At 40.6% G+C, this 21,364-nt stretch overlaps 1 protein-coding gene across 2 annotated transcripts in view; it reads right to left on the bottom strand.

Annotated features, from left to right (window-relative positions):
- ZBTB47 (zinc finger and BTB domain containing 47) overlaps nt 1-21,364 on the bottom strand; it is a 348,552-nt gene that overhangs the window by 65,217 nt on the left and 261,971 nt on the right. For both annotated transcript variants that reach the window (XM_078665312.1, XM_078665313.1), the window contains exon 4: nt 20,399-20,514. In XM_078665312.1, coding sequence (XP_078521438.1) covers nt 20,399-20,514 — 116 coding nt within the window. The remainder of the gene's footprint in view (nt 1-20,398; nt 20,515-21,364) is intronic.

The following is a 21,364-nucleotide window of genomic DNA, read 5'->3' on the forward strand; positions in this document are numbered from 1 at the left end:
TGCATGTCATGGAATGTGGCAGGACTCCATGCTAAACAAAATGATCCTGAGTGGGGTGAATTTATTGATAGACACCAAATAATTATATTCCAGGAAACGGGGGCTATTGAAACACTGTACAGTCCTGGATATTTAACTTTTTTTGCTAGTGCCATTCCATCTAGAACGGGGAGAGCATCTGGAGGCCTACTGATTTGGATTAGAAACACAAATTATTTTAAGATGAAAGTCCTAGCTACAGAATCTAAAGACATCCTAGGGAGCCTCTTGACATTCCAAAGAGCAGCCTGGATTAAACACATAGTTGTGTTTAATATCTATGTATGTTAAGTTCACAACAGTGCAGAATCCTTGACCATACATGACCTCCAGACCTTACTTGAGGATAATGTACAACATGCTTGGCCAATTATTATCGCAGGTGACTATAATACCAAGTTTTAACCCTTAGATCTTCTTTCTACCCTTATGGCAGACAAGGATAAGAATTGGGGTATTCTTACTCTTGCTAGTGCACCAGCCACGAAATGGCCAATAGTCGTAAGCCATTTACTGCATCTCTGCCTGGATCATGGCCTAAGAACCATAAATGAATGATCCATATCTGACTGTTACCCCCACCGTACATTTAAAAAGAGGATTGTACACTAGCCATGTACACTATATCCTGCTAGATTTGAGGTTATAATATTATATGGTTGACATGAAGGTTGTCACATGTGTCAATAGTAACCTACATTCTCTTGTTGCTGATTTTAGCCTGGTCTTATTTTTCAAGCCTCCTGGGCAAGCCAGTGATATTTTTCAATGCTGTTAGCCCTTACAAGTAGCTGCAGAAACATAAAGTAGGCCAATATGAACAACAACACTCATGTTAAGAGTATGATATACCAAACACTAGTCAATCACTTTTATGATTACCTTAGTTTAACTTCAGTTAGGGTTAGTCTTAAGCATACTGATTTTTTTGAAGGTCTTAAACAGTATTTCATGAAACAAGGCAAAAACACACAGGTTATCTCTACAAGGTCACCTTGGTTCACTAAAGAATGCAGGGGCGCAAAAGGACGCTTGATTAGAGCTATTAAGAAGGGCTCAAAATCAGGCATCTTGCAAGCCAGAATGTCTTACAATGCAATATTGACCAATTCCAAGGCAGACTGGGAGGAGAAACAGTGGGCTAACCCTCTAGAGGTGCTCGGGAAACAGGATCACAGAGCATTTTGGATAATAAATACTGTGGACAATAACTGCGCCTAAACCGCTTCTGATGTTTTTGTCCCTGTTGATCATTGGGTTGTCCACACTTTGCAGCATTATACAAGGATATTCCTAGTATGAAGCATGGCTCCCAGAAGAATGCTAGGAGAGCCTGTCATTTGACGACTCCTGACTCACTGCGCGAATCCTCAATTGTATCCACCCTAGAGGAAACTAGGGAGGCTTTCTCACATATGAAGAAGAAAAAAGCCCACAACCCCAACAGTATTCCAGTGGAATTATTTGACTCTGAACCAGACATCTGGATCCCTTATTTTAATACTCCAAGCAATGCCATAGCAAGCGGGGACAAGATCCTAGTGTCATGGCATGGTGCCAATATTGTTCCTATCCATAAGAAGGGCTCAAAAGACACCCCAATAAATTATAGGCCAATTAGCCCCATTGACAATACCCTGAAAGTTTTCTGTAGGCATATTTTGCTTCGACTACAGGATTAGAAGAAAGAACACCAGGTCTTTTCAGGCAGCTTCTGTGAGAGTGTTGACACGATTGACCAGACATTTCACTTTATGACCATCTGTTGGAAATATATTAACATCAACAAAGAACATCTGTATGTAGCCTTCATGGACATGAGGGCTGCATTTGATCTGGTACAAATAAATACTCTCTGGAAGGTCGTAGCTCAAATGGGAATCCCTCATGACCTTCTTCATCTTCTTATTAGGTTACACACCGATGCATATTCTCAGGTCATATGAAATGACCGGGGTGATTTGTCGCACAGGATTCCCATCCAGCGTGGTGTGAGGCAGGGGTGTGTAATGGCTCCCACACTGTTCTTTCTCTCTGTTTATGAATGGTGTGGTTGACGCATTAAACAAGTGTCAGCATTATGCCCCCAAGATAGCTGGCACTTGTACCCCTGTTCTGCTTTTCGCTGATGATACCCCGCTGCTCTCTTATACACATATGGGCTTGCAGGAATTGTTAAATATTTTTGGGGATTTTAGTAGGAGTAGGGGCCTAGAAATGAATGCTGGGAAATCTAAGTATTTGGCCATTAAGCCTCATCACACATTTTCCAGAGTAATAATATCGTGGAGGACGCGTCAGGAGAACAAGTCAGGAGATTTGACTACCTAGGAGTTAGGCTCACAGACAAGCTCTCCTGGGGTCTACAGCTGCAAAAAAAAACATTTCTATACTAACACATAGATCAGCAGCCCGAGTGAGAAAGCATACAATATTAACTAATTGGGCAGTGTCTCCAGTCCTTGAGGTTTATAGAGCTGTGGCCACAGGTGGTGCTTTATATGGGACATAAATCTGGTGCTATAGTGACACATCATGACTAGCTGTTACAAAAAATACATTTGTTAGATCTCTTTTTAATGCCAGGAATGTTCCTGTGAGAATAACACTTATACCCCTAAGATGGGACCCGAACCTAAACAGGAACGACCAACCTGCCCGCCTCAAAATCTTGTTTTATTGTGTCTGAATTTGGACAATTTAGGACCTGGGACCTTAGAGAGCTTCCCTACAGGATTAATTATGTTAAATAAGCACTGTAGCACACCCTGGTAGAAAGCTGTTAAAATCTTGCACAGGGAATTCAAGCTTGAGGACTTATGGCAAGACCCCAGTAAGCTGAGAAGAAAATCAGCCATGCAGATCAAGGGTATTTATTGGGAACATGTTCTTCAGAAGGTTTGGTAGGAGGTGAGGCAAAATGGCCTGACAGATAAATATCAAAGCCATAAATGCAACCCGCATTTGGAGCAGTATATGGATTGAATTACCCCCTTCCCCAAGGAAAAGTCCTTATATATTTTCTTTCGAGCTGGTGCTCTACCCCTCATGGCTTTTACCTTGAAGTGGGGCAAAGAGGGGGATGTGACAGGGGACTGGCCCTTCTGCCCTAACACAACAGAAACTGAGGCGCATTTCCCGTTATTGTGCCATTGTGTCACAAACACAAAAGCCTGAGATTCCGGTGCATTCTCTCATTATGTCGCAACATAGGAGTAAGGCATTGTTAGCTGGCCCTGCCTATTCTAAGATCGGATACATCAGAGCCTATTGTGTTTGGTCTTTCAAGATTCTTATTGTGGGCATGGTCTGTCAGAGCAACGGTGGTGCAGGCCTGGGCTAGAGGTGTTATAACTTTATATTTGCACTCTTTTAAGTGTGACAAGAGTACGTGTTCCCATTTCTTAATTTGATTAACTTTAGAGCTGGGCACTAAAGTCCTCTCACTGGAAAATGCCATTTGTAAAGACGATCAAGGGGCCGGAGTTACTACTAATTGTGCATTGGGATTGTCACTAATGGTCTTCTAAAATCATGTTTTGGAGATTTATTTTCAAATGAATGATCATTAAGGTTAAGTTAGTGTGTTGTAGTGTGGTATTTCATCTACTCTTGTCAACCAAATGTAAGCCTGATCACAAGGTTTAGTCTGGATCTGCATCTCATCAATACTAACAGTAAACATGAGACTGGTCAGGGCATATTCCTAGCAAGACAACTCACCTTCCCATTATAGATAAATGTGGTCTCCACTGTTATCACATTTGGAGAAAATTGAAACATGTCTGAACCAAGACATATCTAGTTACAGAGACCACCACACACACAATATACTGAATCTAGTATAATCCAAATCCTGCATTTCAAAATGAACAAAAATGGCCACAAGGCAGATGGAGTGCCTTATATTGTGACTGCAGAAATATCCAACTTTGCATCAGGTGGAGTTCTCAGATAGGGTTTGGGTAAATCCTCATTAACAACAAGGAGATACAAATCATGTTTGCGGCCATAGACAAAAAAACAGAACAGAGTACGGAGAAGTGAAATAGAAAAGAGGCAAAGAATAACAAATGTTATGCTAATGAGACCAGCAAATAAGTAGCATATACCCAGGGTTTGAACCAATAAAAAAGTAGTCATCAATTTATCAGAGAAAATACTAACAAACAAGGAAATCTGTTTCCTCATGCTGTGTTTTTGTTTTCACTGAGTCCTGACATTAATGTGCCTCAAATAGAAAATGGTTTTATTTATATTCATCAGAAAACAGATGCAGCATAAACTCCATCAGAACATATTAACATATCATAACACAGAAGTGCCTGCAAATAATGATTTGTCATCTTTGAATTAGAGATGGGACAAATCTCTTCACATTGGAACACAGACAAAAACTGAGGACAATGTAGATAGTTAACTAAGATTTTGACAAGCTGAGCTATGATCCAACCACTAGCCAAGCTGGCTTAAAGAATAAATGTAATTTTTGTTCAAGTAAAATTGTGGATGCAAGGATCAATACATTTCAGAAATCTATCTATGAGGACTGCCAGACCAAACTGACTAAAACAAAGGAGAAAAGTAAAGGAAGATATAATTTAATTATCTGCCAATAGCAATTCTTTGAAGGGATACAAGATGATTGAGTTTTGTGACATTAATGAAAAATAGAAATTACACTGATGAACAATGCTATCTGATATTGACAGAAGATCTGACTGTGAAATTCAAAGACAATTTAGATTAAAAAAAATTAATACAGCGATTAGCATATCATCTTTGGATTCTGATAAATACGTTTCTTTCCAAAAGTGATTCCTTTGATCACCACTCTTTATCTACTTTGAAAAACACAAAATCAGTAATGAATTCCCTTGATAGATTAATATTAGAAAGTATTGATTCATTGACTCTGCAGATGTAAGTTTACATGAATAAATTACTTGCACTATGCATTGCATTTCCGAATTAATATGAGAGAAAGTATGCTTTAACTAAATGTAATATTGTACTTCTGAGTCCAGATCAGCAGTGGCTCCTCTGCAATGGCTGCGGAGCGTCACCCCACTGGCTCAGAGCCAGTAAGTGAAAAATAAAGCAATATCTTATCGTTTTATTTTTCATTTGCTGGCTCTGAGCCAACTTGTGCGGGGAGGGGCAGGGCCGGGCCGGGGCATGGGAGGGGGGAGGAGGAGTGCTATGTGCACTTTTAAGTGTGTGTGTGTTTGGCCGGCCTTCTCAGGCCGGACAAACACACAGGCCCACATCGGTTTCTCCAGCCTGGCTGTATTGGGCAGCTGGTCTGGTGAAATCCTACAGACTCCCTGTCCTGAGCGGAGGTCTTTTGAGCCTGCTCAGGCCAATCCCTGTGCTGCTCTCATATGAAAGCAACGCGGGATTCGATGTGAGTCGTGATTCGTTTCCAGGGACTTCAGGAACTGCAGCAGAGGAGTGCAAGGTGGACGGTAATTATTTTTATCATTAACCCCGTTTCCCCCCTGTTGCATGCTCTCCACACGTGCTTCCCGCTGGCCCCCTCTCACCCTCCGTGCTTCCTGCTGGCCCCCTAACCCCCGCACCCCTCCCCCTCTCCACCTTCCATGCTGGTATTTTTGGGCATCCGGCGTCACTGGTCCAGATTATACTAATGTTACCTTGAATGGAACATCACTGTACACAAGTATGAGGCGTGAAGGTTGCCTAATGGTATTGAGATACTCCCTGAGTAATCTTCATGTTACCATTTATATAATCAAATGTTTCTAGACATGATTGAGTTCATTCTTTATCATAGTACTTTACATTTTATGAGAAGTTCGTACTTGAAACCGAAATCACAAACCATTGGCTCATGTTTGGAAGTTTTAGATGCACATCTAGTCCTGTGTTACTGGGATCAAACAGTAGTGTTGCACACCAGCCTGGATAAACGATACAAGCATGTAGTCCTGGGAATGTACCAGATCAATGCCTGGCATTTTATTTGGGATACAGTTACCATAGAGCTATATGAGTATTTGAATCTTAATTAAAATATTTGACATTTAAATGTAACATAAAGGTAGAGAGAGGAGCAAGAGAATATCGAATCTGAAAATTAAAATAATTTGGACAGTTTTTCTCTCAAAAATGAGAGATTAAATATCTAGACTCTGAACACATTAATCCGCCAACTTTGATTACAAGTATACAGTACAGTAAATGTAAAAGAGGAAAACTGAGCTTCAGTAAAAAAATAAATTTTCATAAACTGGCGAAAAATATAAAAAGGAAAATTAGGTGACATAGGATTTTCTCATTAAATATTAGTTTCAGCATGGGTAGGGTATCAAATAAAATGTGATGATGAAATTTTGATTGAGAAACTAGCGAACAAAGAGAAGCAAAATGTATACGGTTCATTAAATATAACAAAACCACTGGAAGACATTAAGAAGTCCTATAGAACCGACACACCTTACAACTGGATTTGTTGCTACAAGGCTGTATAAGACACAGATTTAAAAGAACTTTCAGCACAGCTCTAACATTAAAGACATAAAAAGTAAACTCAGCTGAAATTTAGACCCTCTAGCATTGTATGGTTATTGAACTCGTAAGGGGCGTTTCATAACTGTGACAAACACAATATGTGTCATAATGGTATGAATTGAAACAAAAATCCTTTATTGAACACACAAACAACTAGATTGAGAGCAGACTTTTTGTAAACTGTGAGATCATATTTGTTGCATATGAAGGTCTTTGCTCTTGCATTCTAATTTACTTTGTTAACATCATAAAACGTGTGAACACAAGAGGTGGAGAACAGGTGCGAGCCATACAAAGAATTATCAACTGTATTCAGCAGCCACAGATTTTAATGTAGGGCATGAAAGTAGATTGTAGAGTCTATGTTTTGTGGAAGGACATGAAGTCAGTACCACAGAAACATTCTACAGAAGTGTTTACACACCACACAGAGAAGGTGAGCGAATATTTGCTGGAACCTTTTGTTAAATACTGCATACAACAGTGGGTGTTTTTAGGTCTGACTTGACACCGCATCCATTGTTTGGCCTTATGTGATCAAAAGAAAAAGAGCTGTGAGAACACTACTGAGAGATGGGCTTTAGCTCCGCTCACATGTTAATCTTACTCACTGCTCAGCATTTAATCTGGCAGAAGTTGTATTCTTCTGCTGAAACACAGGTTTAGTGTTTGTATTGCAATATTTTATTGTTACTGTTTGTATGCTCAACATGGAAGGCCTGTGTTGGCTTTGGTGACAAGGCAATAGTCAAGGAGGCAAGCCTGATTGGTTAGTTGGGAAATGCTTTGTCAGATGCCGTAGAACTGATTTGTTTATTATGAAAAGCTATTACAAAGCCAAAAGGCCTGAATTATTTAGTGTGAAAATCATGTGTTGAGTCCAATAGGTCTGTAGAAATTGGGTTGTTGGTTGACTGGAGAGTGATTCCTCATCCTTGTCAGAGTGAGGCACAAGCCAACCTTAAACTAACCTGTGCTAAACCCTCTGGTAGCTTGACACACAGCAGTCAGGCTTAACTTATAGGCAATGTCTAAAGTATTTGTGCTCAAGGCAAAACAGGGGGGGGGGAGAGGGTTTAGAAGCTAGATCCGCCCTCCATTCATAAACTGCAAACCATCTCAAATTAATGGGAAAAGGATCTAGCAAATCGGTAGGAATGGCTATCCTTATCAAACTTGATAGGAAAAGCCTACAGGAAAGAAAGATTTCTTTCTTGAGTCCCCTCACTCACCAGTGACATGCTTCATCATTGGGGCCATCTCAGCCCTCTACAGGCTGAGGCGTGCTACGACTTGCGAAATTATGGAGGAGCACTAATTGGAAGAATATGTGTAGTGCAGAATTGTAGTGGAGTGGGTTAAGTGAATAAAAATACCTTCCTAGTGGGCGAGAATAATTTATTGTTGCTCCTAGATTGGTATATCTAAAAACGGGGTGATACCAGGGATCCTAACTATAATGGGCTAGTGATTCTGGATATGTGTCACATAGTGGAGGTTGCATGTGCAGGTGATAAGGTAAACTAAAAACAAAACACAAAGCGTAGAGGTACTGATAGAATCACCCTCCTAGCAGAATTATATAAACAAGAAGATTCTATCAAAGAGAAAAAGTGATAATTTTTATTTTGTATTTTATTTTGTTTTCTGAGGTGATGCTAGGCTCTCTCTTAAGTTGGAAAGGATGAGAGCACAGTGGTCTTGTTAAAATACCCCTCACACACTAAAAAAATCCTTTAGTGTCATGCTTCATCATAGGGGTCTTCCCGTCCCTATAACGGGGCGGGGCGTGCTACGACCAGACGAACTACGCGGGAGCACTCTAGTTGTGACAGAGGCTATGTGTCAGTGCAGGGGTGTCAGTGAAAGTGTAGGGACCTAACTAGTGAGTGTGAAAAAATTCCAAAAAGGTTTAAAAATTCCCTGGCTTAGTAGAAAAAAAATTTTTATTCACTTCTCTAGCTGGGAACATTAAGAAGGGGATGGTGAGGTAGAGCATTAGCTTGCTACCTAGTCGACATGTTTCGTAAGCAGTCCCCCACTGCTTACTCATCAGGACCATATCATGATGTCATAATCATACATTGGGTCATTAGAAATTAAAAAACGAATGACATTTTTTTTCATGCCCCATAAAACGAACAACAAATGGCAGTTGCCCCCTTTTTTAATTAGTTTTTTAATTTCTAATGACCCAATGTATGATTATGACCTTTGGAAACATCATTATCCTCTGCAAAGCGGCTTAACTGTATTTAATATCACAGTATTTGTTTGATAACGAAAGAGTAGAAAGACTTCCGTTTTTTACACCGTACCGTGCCGAAAAGCGGCAGCCATCTTGGGTTTGAGCGCACTAGCTCTCTCGGAGCAGCCGCACACATACGCGAATGACGATGCGGAAATGAAATCTTTTTAAAAGAAGCCAAACACACGAGACCGGCTAACCACAGAGCAGCACGGGGGTAGGAATAAGGAGTTCTTCTTCTGCCGGTAATGTGAGTAATAGACTCTGACCTCGAGTCTTTAATAAATGGGTCACAAGGGCTTAGCAACATCGCGGATACATTTCCGTAAATGACATATGGGTGCGGTTTTTATTTTTTATTTTTCAGTCAACCGCGCTGAGTACCCCTCGCCTGCAAGCTCATGGGGCATTGAAAAACTATCAAAAAGAGTACGTATATTGCCAGTGTTAAAGGTTACACTATTTAATTAATTCCTTTCGAGAAAAGACGTTTCGAAAAAAATGCAAACGAGGGTCTCCTGATTATTTTTCATGTGTGAGTTTGTTTTGAGTGTATGGAGTCGCGATTGTCTGTATGTATGACGCGACTATAATGAGGGTTTTACAACCTATATCTGGTGACAGTCAGCCAGTCATGAGAGGTGTACTGCTTTTTGCCTTTTTATCACATAAGGCAGAATAGCCGCTTTTGGATGAACAGAGCGTATAGGACCATATGAATTTTTGGTGTTACCAATCAGATTGATGTATTTACAACGCATTTATGTTGGCTTTTCTCTCTCTTTTTCTCCCTCCTCTCTTACAGAGACCGCATTAGGTCAATATTTTTGGTACTCATTGAATTTACCTCGCTTCACCTGGGCCAGCTCATGCCCTGAAGCCCAAACAGTCAGCCTATTTTTGCTGCATTGTTTGTAGGACAGTAGGCATACCTCTGTAGAACTGAGTTTTTAGTGGTAGGGATCATGATATGGTCCTGATGAGTAAGCAGTGGGGTACTGCTTACGAAACATGTCGACTAGGTAGCAAGCTAATGCTCTACCTCACCATCCCCTTCTTAATGTTCCCAGCTAGAGAAGTGAATAGAATTTTTTTTTCTACTAAGCCAGGGAATTTTTAAACCTTTTTGGAATTTTTTCACACTCACTAGTTAGGTCCCTACACTTTCACTGACACCCCTGCACTGACACATAGCCTCTGTCACAACTAGAGTGCTCCCGCGTAGTTCGTCTGGTCGTAGCACGCCCCGCCCCGTTATAGGGACGGGAAGACCCCTATGATGAAGCATGACACTAAAGGATTTTTTTAGTGTGTGAGGGGTATTTTAACAAGCACACTGTGCTCTCATCCTTTCCAACTTAAGAGAGAGCCTAGCATCACCTCAGAAAACAAAATAAAATACAAAATAAAAATTATCACATTTTCTCTTTGATAGAATCTTCTTGTTTATATAATTCTGCTAGGAGGGTGATTCTATCAGTACCTCTACGCTTCCTGTTTTGTTTTTGGAATTATCGGCAGCGCACAGCTGCGGAAGCTTACCTAAAAAATTGCAATCTTGCTCTCAACTACTACAAAAGCGATTCTGCACTCTGCGGCAAACACTTGATAGATTGAAGGACCCCTCCGAAAAAGACTTCTTTCACGATTGAAAATGGCAGATCTAGGCCTAGCTTTTACAGAAGATGAGATTTCCAATCTGATGTCAACCGTGGGAACTTTTGAGGGTCTGAACACCGCAGGCCCCACAACGAAAAATAACGACTGGGATGAACTAGAAGAACTAAGGAGAACCCAGATAAAAACAGCAATCCATGGCCTATTAATGTCTGAATACCTAAAAGTAAACACTGCACCATCAGGCCTCGTAGTTCGCAACGAACCCTTTATCTTTCTACATGATAAAACTTTCAAAATCGACTGGTCCAAAATCTCGTGGCGATGCACCCGAGACTGGATTGTTCTCATCATAAAGACTGCAAGCAGGTTGGCTAGTGAACTCAAGGTAGAGATACATACAATAGAAATACGTCTAAAGAGTTATGAATCTCCCGCGGACATCAAAAAATATCTGGATGAGATGAACAAATCATTGAACGAGTTTGAAACCACTCTCAAAGAGAGTAAATATGAAAAACTGAAAAAAGACACCAGTCGGTGGACAAAGGAGAAAACCTACCCCTACATCAAAGATGAGTATAAATCAACCAACGAAAATGCCACTGATGATGAAGTATCCGACTCAGGATCTAATGGCTCTAATTCCAGTCGGAATAGAAGTCCAAGATACCGGGGGAATAGGAGGAACTTTCGCAGACCCAACTTTCAAGGCACAAGAGGATGGAACAGCTTTCATCCACATCCGATGTACCCACCACAACAACAATATGGTCCAGCACCTTTCCCACCTTGGGGATACCAACAGCAAGACTATGGCTACTTTGATCAATCAACTCCTTTTTTAGGGGCGCGCCAAGGACGGACGAAGGGAAGAAACCGGAGGGGCACGACGGTACATTGGAATACCGAAGAAGAAGAAACCCCCCGGGTATCAACACGGAGCATGCCAGGCGCCACAAGGAACCAGAAGTGAGTTTGGTGGTAAACCTCTCTGACACTGAACTAACAGACCCACAAAAAAGAGTTTTGGAAAAGGGGCTAGGATACGTACCCACAGCCAACATGGATAAGTTCCACCTCTGCAAAGAGGTACAAGAATTTATGCGACGCCTGAAGTTGCAAGTCTTTTTCAAAGACAAAGATGACAAAACGGAACATGGAGATACGAACTTGAGACCAAAATCTAGGTTCACCCCCATGGATAACACTCTTCCAATTGAACTACTAACGTTTGAAAAAGCAGTAATGAGGGAGCTGGAGGATATTAACCCTCTAGATAAACGCGTCTTCCATAACATCACCAATGAAGAACGACAAGCATTACGAGATCTGAGTAACAATAAGGAAGTCATAATCAAGCCAGCTGACAAGGGCGGCGCTACCGTCATACAGAATATAGAAAACTATGACGACGAATGCATGATACTGCTACAGGACAGAAGGAACTATGAGGTCCTCCACATGGACCCCACTGAAAGAATAAAAACCAAGATTGGGACAATGGTGGAGGAAGCAATAGCACACGACTGGATCACCAAGAAGGAAGGGGAATTTCTCTGTCAAAAGAATCCCAAAATTCCATACCTATACACCCTACCCAAGATTCACAAAGACCTGCAGAACCCCCCAGGACGACCCATCGTTTCAGGCATCGGGTCTATTTTAGAACCAGTCTCAAGATTTGCAGACGCCTTCCTCAGACCCATGGTTCAAAAAACATCTATGTATCTGAGAGATACTAAAGATGTATTGAATTTGCTCGAAGAGGTCACCTTCGACCCAAACACACAGCTATTAATCAGCTGTGACGTGGAGAGTCTCTACACTAGTCTTCCACACCAAGCCACTTTGGAGATCATTGAGGATGTACTATTTGAAGACTTTTGGGAATATCAGACACCACGGAATGTGGTGATGGACTGCTGCTCTCTGGCACTAAAAGAGAACTTTTTTGATTACAAAGGCACCCTATATTTACAGAAACACGGTACCAGCATGGGAAGCACATTTGCTCCTAGCATAGCTGGACTCTATGTGCACCATCTAGAGGTGACCAAAATACTAAATCACAACAACCCTTTCAGATCCAATATCAAGTTGTGGAAACGATACATCGATGATATCCTTATCATCTGGGATGGAGATGAAAGGAATTCCGAAGAATTTCTAACATGGTTGAATCTTCAGGATGATTTCCTGAGATTCACGAGTATTACTTCTAATAGTAATCTGGTTTTCCTAGACCTGAATATCTTCCCGAAAGATGGAAGATTAATGACCACAACCCATTTCAAAAGTACTTCTAAAAATTGTCTTCTAATGTACAACAGCTTTCATCCCAAACATCTACGGGATAACCTCCCGTACGGTCAGTTTCTGCGCCTTCGCAGGAACTGCACAGAGATTGGTGACTTCAAATTACAATCAGAGGATTTAAAAAAGAAACTAAAAACACGGATGTATCCAAACCGAATCATTGACCAGGCATATACATGAGCTAAAAACAACTGCTGTGAAAGCCTTTTGGAAGCAAAAGTACAGAAGGAGGAGGAGAAAAGACCCATTTGTACGACCACGTACAATACCAGTTCAAACCTGGTGACTAAAATCATCAACAAAAACTGGAAAATTTTGAACAGTGGTGGACTGCAGATACCGATGTTCGCACACAAAAAAGCACAAAGCATAAGAGATGTCTTGGTCCACACAAGACCTAAATTGAACAACATCAATGCACAAAGAACACCCAATTTTGTACAAGGTCACCATCCTTGTGGAGGATGCAAAGTTTGCTGCCTGACTACGAAGAGTAAAAAACTAACCTTCAACAATGGCACTGTTTGGGAACAAAGAGGTTTCAGCAACTGTAATAGTGCCAATGTCGTATACCTGATCACCTGTCCCTGCAAACTTGAATATGTGGGAATGACAAGCAGAGCAGTAAATATCAGGATAGGTGAACATAAGAGCACTATAAAATGCAGGAAATCAAGCACCAAACTCACCAATCATTTCCTAGAAAAAAACCATAAACCTGAGGAAATTTCGTGGACTGTGATAGAACTAGTGAACAATGAAAACGTTCTCTTAGAGAAAGAACAAAGATGGGTGTTTCGCATCCAATCCCACAAAAATGGACTGAACGATGATATACCTTGGGGACAGCTATGAATCAGCGCTCCTAAGAAATAACCGAGACATTTTGCTATAAACTCCTGATCAATACTCTTTTTTCATGCCCCATAAAACGAACAACAAATGGCAGTTGCCCCCTTTTTTAATTTGTTTTTTAATTTCTAATGACCCAATGTATGATTATGACCTTTGGAAACATCATTATCCTCTGCAAAGCGGCTTAACTGTATTTAATATCACAGTATTTGTTTGATAACGAAAGAGTAGAAAGACTTCCGTTTTTTACACCGAACCGTGCCGAAAAGCCGCAGCCATCTTGGGTTTGAGCGCACTAGCTCTCTCGGAGCAGCGGCACACATACGCGAATGACGATGCGGAAATGAAATCTTTTTAAAAGAAGCCAAACACACGAGACCGGCTAACCACGGAGCAGCACGGGGGTAGGAATAAGGAGTTCTTCTTCTGCCGGTAATGTGAGTAATAGACTCTGACCTCGAGTCTTTAATAAATGGGTCACAAGGGCTTAGCAACATCGCGGATACATTTCCGTAAATGACATATGGGTGCGGTTTTTATTTTTTATTTTTCAGTCAACCGCGCTGAGTACCCCTTGCCTGCAAGCTCATGGGGCATTGAAAAACTATCAAAAAGAGTACGTATATTGCCAGTGTTAAAGGTTACACTATTTAATTAATTCCTTTCGAGAAAAGACGTTTCGAAAAAAACGCAAACGAGGGTCTCCTGATTATTTTTCATGTGTGAGTTTGTTTTGAGTGTATGGAGTCGCGATTGTCTGTATGTATGACGAGAAAATGAGTATAACCCGACTATAATGAGGGTTTTACAACCTATATCGTCAGCCAGTCATGAGAGGTGTACTGCTTTTTGCCTTTTTATCACATAAGGCAGAATAGCCGCTTTTGGATGAACAGAGCGTATAGGACCATATGAATTTTTGGTGTTACCAATCAGATTGATGTATTTACAACGCATTTATGTTGGCTTTTCTCTCTCTTTTTCTCCCTCCTCTCTTACAGAGACCGCATTAGGTCAATATTTTTGGTACTCATTGAATTTACCTCGCTTCACCTGGGCCAGCTCATGCCCTGAAGCCCAAACAGTCAGCCTATTTTTGCTGCATTGTTTGTAGGACAGTAGGCATACCTCTGTAGAACTGAGTTTTTAGTGGTAGGGATCATGATATGGTCCTGATGAGTAAGCAGTGGGGGACTGCTTACGAAACATGTCGACTAGGTAGCAAGCTAATGCTCTACCTCACCATCCCCTTCTTAATGTTCCCAGCTTGAGAAGTGAATAAAAAAAAATGTTCTACTAAGCCAGGGAATTTTTAAACCTTTTTGGAATTTTTTCACACTCACTAGTTAGGTCCCTACACTTTCACTGACACCCCTGCACTGACACATAGCCTCTGTCACAACTAGAGTGCTCCCGCGTAGTTCGTCTGGTCGTAGCACGCCCCGCCCCGTTATAGGGACGGGAAGACCCCTATGATGAAGCATGACACTAAAGGATTTTTTTAGTGTGTGAGGGGTATTTTAACAAGCACACTGTGCTCTCATCCTTTCCAACTTAAGAGAGGGCCTAGCATCACCTCAGAAAACAAAATAAAATACAAAATAAAAATTATCACTTTTTCTCTTTGATAGAATCTTCTTGTTTATATGATAAGGTAAACTACCCCTGTTGTGTTGTTCTATAAAACAGGTAGGTCTCACAGTATTGAGACATGAATTTAGGAGTTTTTCACTATCAGGACATGTAAACCTCAAAAGTGCATGCCCAACTTTTTAAATACACTGCACCATGCCCTCTACAGTGTCCAGGGCCTACCTTACCTTATATGGAATAAAAAGGAAGGTTTGGGCCTGGCAAGCGTTTTATATTGCCAGGTCGAAATTGCAGTTTAAAACTGCACACACAGGCTGCAATGGCAGACCTAAGACATGTTTAAACTGCTACTTAAGTGGGTGGCACATTCAGTGCTGCAGACCCACGAGTAGCATATAATTTACAGGCCCTTGGCACAGGTAGTGCCACTTTACTAGGGGCTTACAGGTAAACCAAAAATACCAATTGGGTATAAGCCAATCTTACCATGTTTTAAGCAGAAAGTACAATCACTTTAGCACTGGTTGGCAGCGGTAAAGAGTGCAGAGTCCTAAAACCAGCAAAAACGAAGTCAGCAAACAGGAGGTTGAAGGCAAAACATTAGGAAGTAAACCACGCCAAAGGTGCCAGGTCTAACAAGGACTATATGGTGCAGCATGCTAAAAGACATAGAAAGTGGCTTCAACATTATGAACTCTTTTGCCAAACACCATTGGCAGGGGCTTTACATTGAGAACTTTCTGACAAATCCAATAGGATGGGGTTTTGTATTGTGAACTCTCTGACAAATGGAATCAGAAGGCTTTAGTACCTACATACCTTTGGAGGTCCTGTCAGAGTAAATGGCTGGTGTTTCCAAAAGAAGAGCTAATAGTCATGTCCATGTATACTTCTTGTCACCAAAATTGTTTGATGGGTCTCTCGAGGCAGAGACAACATTGTCATGCTTATGTTCATTATAAAGCCAATACGTTTAACTTATTATTGATGTTTCAATGTGGTGACAATAGCAGTAGGAATCTAATTTTACATTGAGAATGTTTTGAGAATTCCAAACAGCCTAAATTAGCTTTTCGTGAAAAGCTTTATGTGTCGCAATTAGCTCGTATTGGGGCATTGCTAGTTTTAAGGGTTAGAGCCTGTTGGTGTGCAAATAATCACCAGGTACTACTCCAATATTGGGAACAAACTAGAAGTAACAGGCGTGTTGGCCTTTGTGATATTTCTTTGTAGTATGTGATTTGCACCCTTTGATTCTGCCAGGACCCTTTAGAAGGGTGTTTCAATATGCAAGTCTACTTGAACTCTTTTATATAGTTGTTATATGTGCCAAGTATTTAGCTGTGTTCCAATTACTGTACTTTTCTCTTTTAAAGGAGCATTAGCTAGACATTTATTTATTGTTACTTCGTGCATTGCTAAGTTTTGATTTCCTAACCCACACTACCTCCCTGAGTCAGCCTTTGACCACTGGCCTCATTATCTTAAGATCAAAGTGCTCAAAGGGGTACTTGAGGGACCCCAGGAGAGAAGATTCAGGACACCAAAGGAAAAAGAACCCCGTTTGGAACAACTAGGGTCCATTAACTACCAACTGCCCAGGGACATCCCAAACCAGATTTTTTAAATACAGTAAGAAGTGGTTTTGCATTGTCAATTCTGACACACAGAATAGGAAGGACATTTTGATTGTGAAGTCCTTGCCAAAAACAACAGGAAGAGGTTTTTATACGGTGAACTCTCTGACAAATACAATAAGTTGTTGCCAACCCTCACAACTACAATAGGAAGGGGTTTTACAGTGTAAACTCTGACAACTTCAATAGAAAGGGATTCTAGATTGTGAACTCCCTCACAAATGCAATAGCAGCAGGTATTACATTGTAACGTCTGACAAACGCAACACAAAGTGGGTTTGCATGGTAAACTCTCTGACAAATACAGTAGGAAGGGATTTACATAGTCAACTCCAAGGCAAACACACTTGGAAGGGCTCTTTACATCTTTAAATATCTGACAAATACAATAGGAGGGGGGTTAACATTGTGAACTCACTGAAAATGCAATAAGAAAGGCTTTAAACATGTCTCTTTCACAGTCTGGTACTGCAAAATGCTCAGTGTTTGCAGAAGGAAATTTAAGGTTCATGTCAATGTATACTTTGAGTCTTCCTGAAATTAAAAAGGCTTGCCTCACTGATTATTAAATGTAGTGACAAATGCATTATCCCTCACATTTTACATTCTAAATGTCTTATTGAAGCCTGAAGGCTCAACCTTTTTTGTTGTGAAAAGCCTCACATTTTGAAAGAGCCTATTTTAGGAGCATTGTGGGTTTCCATGATTAAAACTGATTGTGTGCAAATTGCTACAAGGTAGCTCACAGACAACGAGGGCAGGATACATTTAGAGGGTTAGTTGTCCTCTACAGCATTTCTTTAGGGCACATGAGCTGCACCCTGGTTAGTCTGCGAGGCCCCTAAAGAAGGTGTTCCAGTTTGAAACTTCATCTAAAATTTTGTAACTAGCTGTCATTTTGCTTATAATATCTAGCTGTATGTCTTTTAAGGTACTTTTTTTTAAAGAAGTAACATTGATTGGACCTTTTTTGTTGTGAAAAGCCTCACATTTTGAAAGAGCCTATTTAGGAGCACTGTGGGTTTCCATGATTAAATACTGCTTGTGTGCAAATTGCTACAAGGTAGCATACAGACAACGAGGGCAGGATACATTTAGATGGTTAGTTGTCCTCTACAGCATTTCTTTAGGGCACATGAGCTGCACCCTGGTTAGTCTGCGAGGCCCCTAAAGTAGGTGTTCCAGTTTGAAACTTCATCTAAAATTTTGTAACTAGCTGTCATTTTGCTTATAATATCTAGCTGTATGTCTTTTAAGGTACTTTTTTTTTTAAAGAAGTAACATTGATTGGATATTGCTACATTGTGTGTTATTTGTATGTGTTGCTCAATGCAGAATTTCTAGCCCACAACAACTCTTTGAGCTAGTCTTGGTCTTCCCTGCCTCATTACCCTGAAAGTCAGACTTTACATTTCAAACATTTTGCTAAATGCTCTGGGAAGGGGGTTTACATTGTGAATTATCCGGCTATGCATCATTCAACATTAATTGACCTTACTAAACAATGTACAGTTCAGATGGTGCTAGAGAAGTCTAGGTTTCATTGGGAGAATTTCTAATTTTATGTATAGTAGTTAGTTGTATGAATAAAGGTACTTTTTTTAAATTGTTTTAAATACAATGGACATTGATTAATTAAGGATTATTCAGCACATTATAGAGTTCTTTAACATGTATTTAAACCCTTTACTTGCTTTAATATATTTTGGGCCCTTACTTTTTTCAACAACATATTAATATTCAATTCATGATACACCAAAGTAGTTCTTACCTTCCCCTTTAACTCCAGGAATGTCTGCTTCAGCATCATATTTTATGACGAATAGCCCTTTGAAGTTGAAGGCAGGAAAAACAAAGTGTTGGTTCTAGGGAATCATCATTAGACCTGGACTTCCATTTGGTATTTACTGGCTTTTGGCCCGCTCTAAGCCCCTGGTACTATGACAACAAATGTTGGTGTTACTATCAATGCTGATATTACCTACTGTCTACATGTCAACATGATCTCTGGTGTGTTACTCTCTTTTGATGCACTAATGGAAAATTCTTCCTTACCTCTCAGTTAAAGGAAGAAGATTGGCGATACAGGCAGCCATCTTATCCTATTTAGATTAAAAGAGCACAATGTTGCTTGACTCACCTAAATATCTTATGTGCCACCTTCAGATTGCGCAAAATGCAGCTGCCACATCGGTTACATATTTTACCACAGAGTGTGTTTGCTATATGCCAACTGGACTTCCACAGGGATCCAGTAAATAAAAGTATCTTTTAAAGTCACTTTGAGGCATATTTACAAGCCCCTATCACCACCAGAATGTCAGTTTTCTTGGACGTTGTGGTGACGATAGGGGCATCGCCTTATTTACATGGCAGCGTTAAGCCACTCAACGTGCCTCAATGCTGCCTTGTATATAAGGCAACCTTTTACGCTATACTTAGCGTGAAAGGAGAGGGCAATGGGTGTTGTTGTGGGTGTTTCACCGCAACACCCATTGATTTTGACGCTGCCCCATATATACAAGGGTGGAGTAAATATGGGGCAGTGCCACAATTAAAACCAGTGAAAACCTGGTCTTACCCTGGCGTAATGTGGAGAAATGTTCAATTTCTTCTTGTTTTTGCTGTTTCCATGTGTGCTGCGTTGTGCAGCACACATCGTAACAGCAAAACGCCAATGATTGTTTATGTGCAGAAGGGTGTCCATTCCTGCAGAAAAACAATCTTTAAATGGCGTTTTGTACCTTCTATGTGTGCATTGAGCAGCACACATAGAAGTTACAAAATTCCCTTTAAAGATTGTTTATCTGCAGGAAGGGACACATTCCTGCACATAAACAATAACTCGCCTCAACGCAGGCACCCTTGCACTATGGCGCAAGGGTGCCTCCGTTGATGCTAGGTAGCTAAATTTAGCGCAAGGGGAAACACAGGGCTGCAGCATATTCTTGTAAATATGGTGCAGCCCTGCATTTCTAAAGTGACGAAGCATGCCGTTAGCCTTCTTGGCTTAACGACACGCTCCGCCACTTAACTTGTAAATATGCCCCTTTGTGTGGTATCCAAAGCACTTTAAGGCACGTGTCCTAACTAGCTCAGCTATCAGCTTCATCTCAAGTGCCCTCCCTCATGCTTCATTCCCCTTCTCCCACTCTTTTGTTACGGCTCATATTCCATCATACCAGAGCCTGCAGACGTTCTTTCTTGTTTCTCGCTCCTATTCCAAGTTCACCAGAAAGGGAAGACTCTGCCAATGTGACTACAGAGTAAGTGATGTGCCTGTGAGAGAACAGGCTTTAGCATATTAAAGCCAGACCTATGGACATTGACAATACTTGTTTACTTTTTACTCGACATAAAAGTGAGCTGTTTGAGCACTGTCTTACTAAAAGAGAAATCCAGTGAACTAAACTTCACATTTGAAAAAAATACATTTCTTACATCAAACCATTACAGGATCTCTGCTAGGTTATGGATCTGGAGTGGATGGAAGAATTGGGGGAAAGAGACGACTTTTTTCAGAGATGACAGAACCAGAAACATTGAGATGTCTCACCTCACACTTGAAGGGCTTTTCCCCAGAGTGCTGAAGCGAATGCACCTTGAGGGACATGCTCCGCTTGAATGACTTTCCACAAGTCTCACAGGTGAAAGGCATGTCCTTGGTGTGTGCTGCGGAAAGAGAAGAACCGAAAGGCATGAGGACACGCGTGACATATTCCACAGAAGACTCAGCTCACAAAATCCAGTCAGTAAATATAAAATACATTCAACATCATTGGCATTGCTGCACATCTAGTGAGCGCATGGGCTGCTTCGCCACACCCTGGCAAGAATGCATGGAATTGACAAAAGAAAATTTGACTGACTGCAAAACGAGGAAATGTCCAGTTATTATGGTCTCTTTTTAAAGAGGTGTCATTTCAACCATCACCAGAGATTAAAATCACTCTTAAGGTTCTGTCTCTCTAGATGCTGTTTGCTTTTCCCCCATTTATGTATTTTATTTTAAGAAATGATTTCTTCGCTGTTAAATGAACGATCACTGGTTGAAGCTGCAGAAGCTATTATTCAGTTATGACTTAGTACTTAATTAAATGGTTTATTATATATTTGGTACTTAATTAAATGTTTTGTGCTGCAGTGGGGGTACCTGTGAAAGAGGTGAGGGTCGGGTGGGTTGAGTAATCTACAGAAATGTGTATAGCCTTTGGCTGGCATTATTGGAAAAGAAGATATTCATGAGTAAGATCAATGAGTGATGGTTCGTGATCAGACCTGTTTTGGGGATTATATTATTCATGATGCAAACTACATGGGTATATTCTTTGACATGTACGCTAACTTTCAGCAGTTCTGCTCAAGATCATATCTTTTATCCTATGCTTTTATGATAGATGATACACAATCAGCACTGATGATAATTAAAATAATCAATGTAATTTAAACCGTAAAAATGAAATAAGTTATGTCACTGAAACAATTTTCTGATCATTGTCCCTAATGTTATGCTGCACATAAG

Source organism: Lissotriton helveticus, chromosome 10, assembly GCF_964261635.1.
Source record: "Lissotriton helveticus chromosome 10, aLisHel1.1, whole genome shotgun sequence".
Taxonomy (NCBI): domain Eukaryota; kingdom Metazoa; phylum Chordata; class Amphibia; order Caudata; family Salamandridae; genus Lissotriton; species Lissotriton helveticus.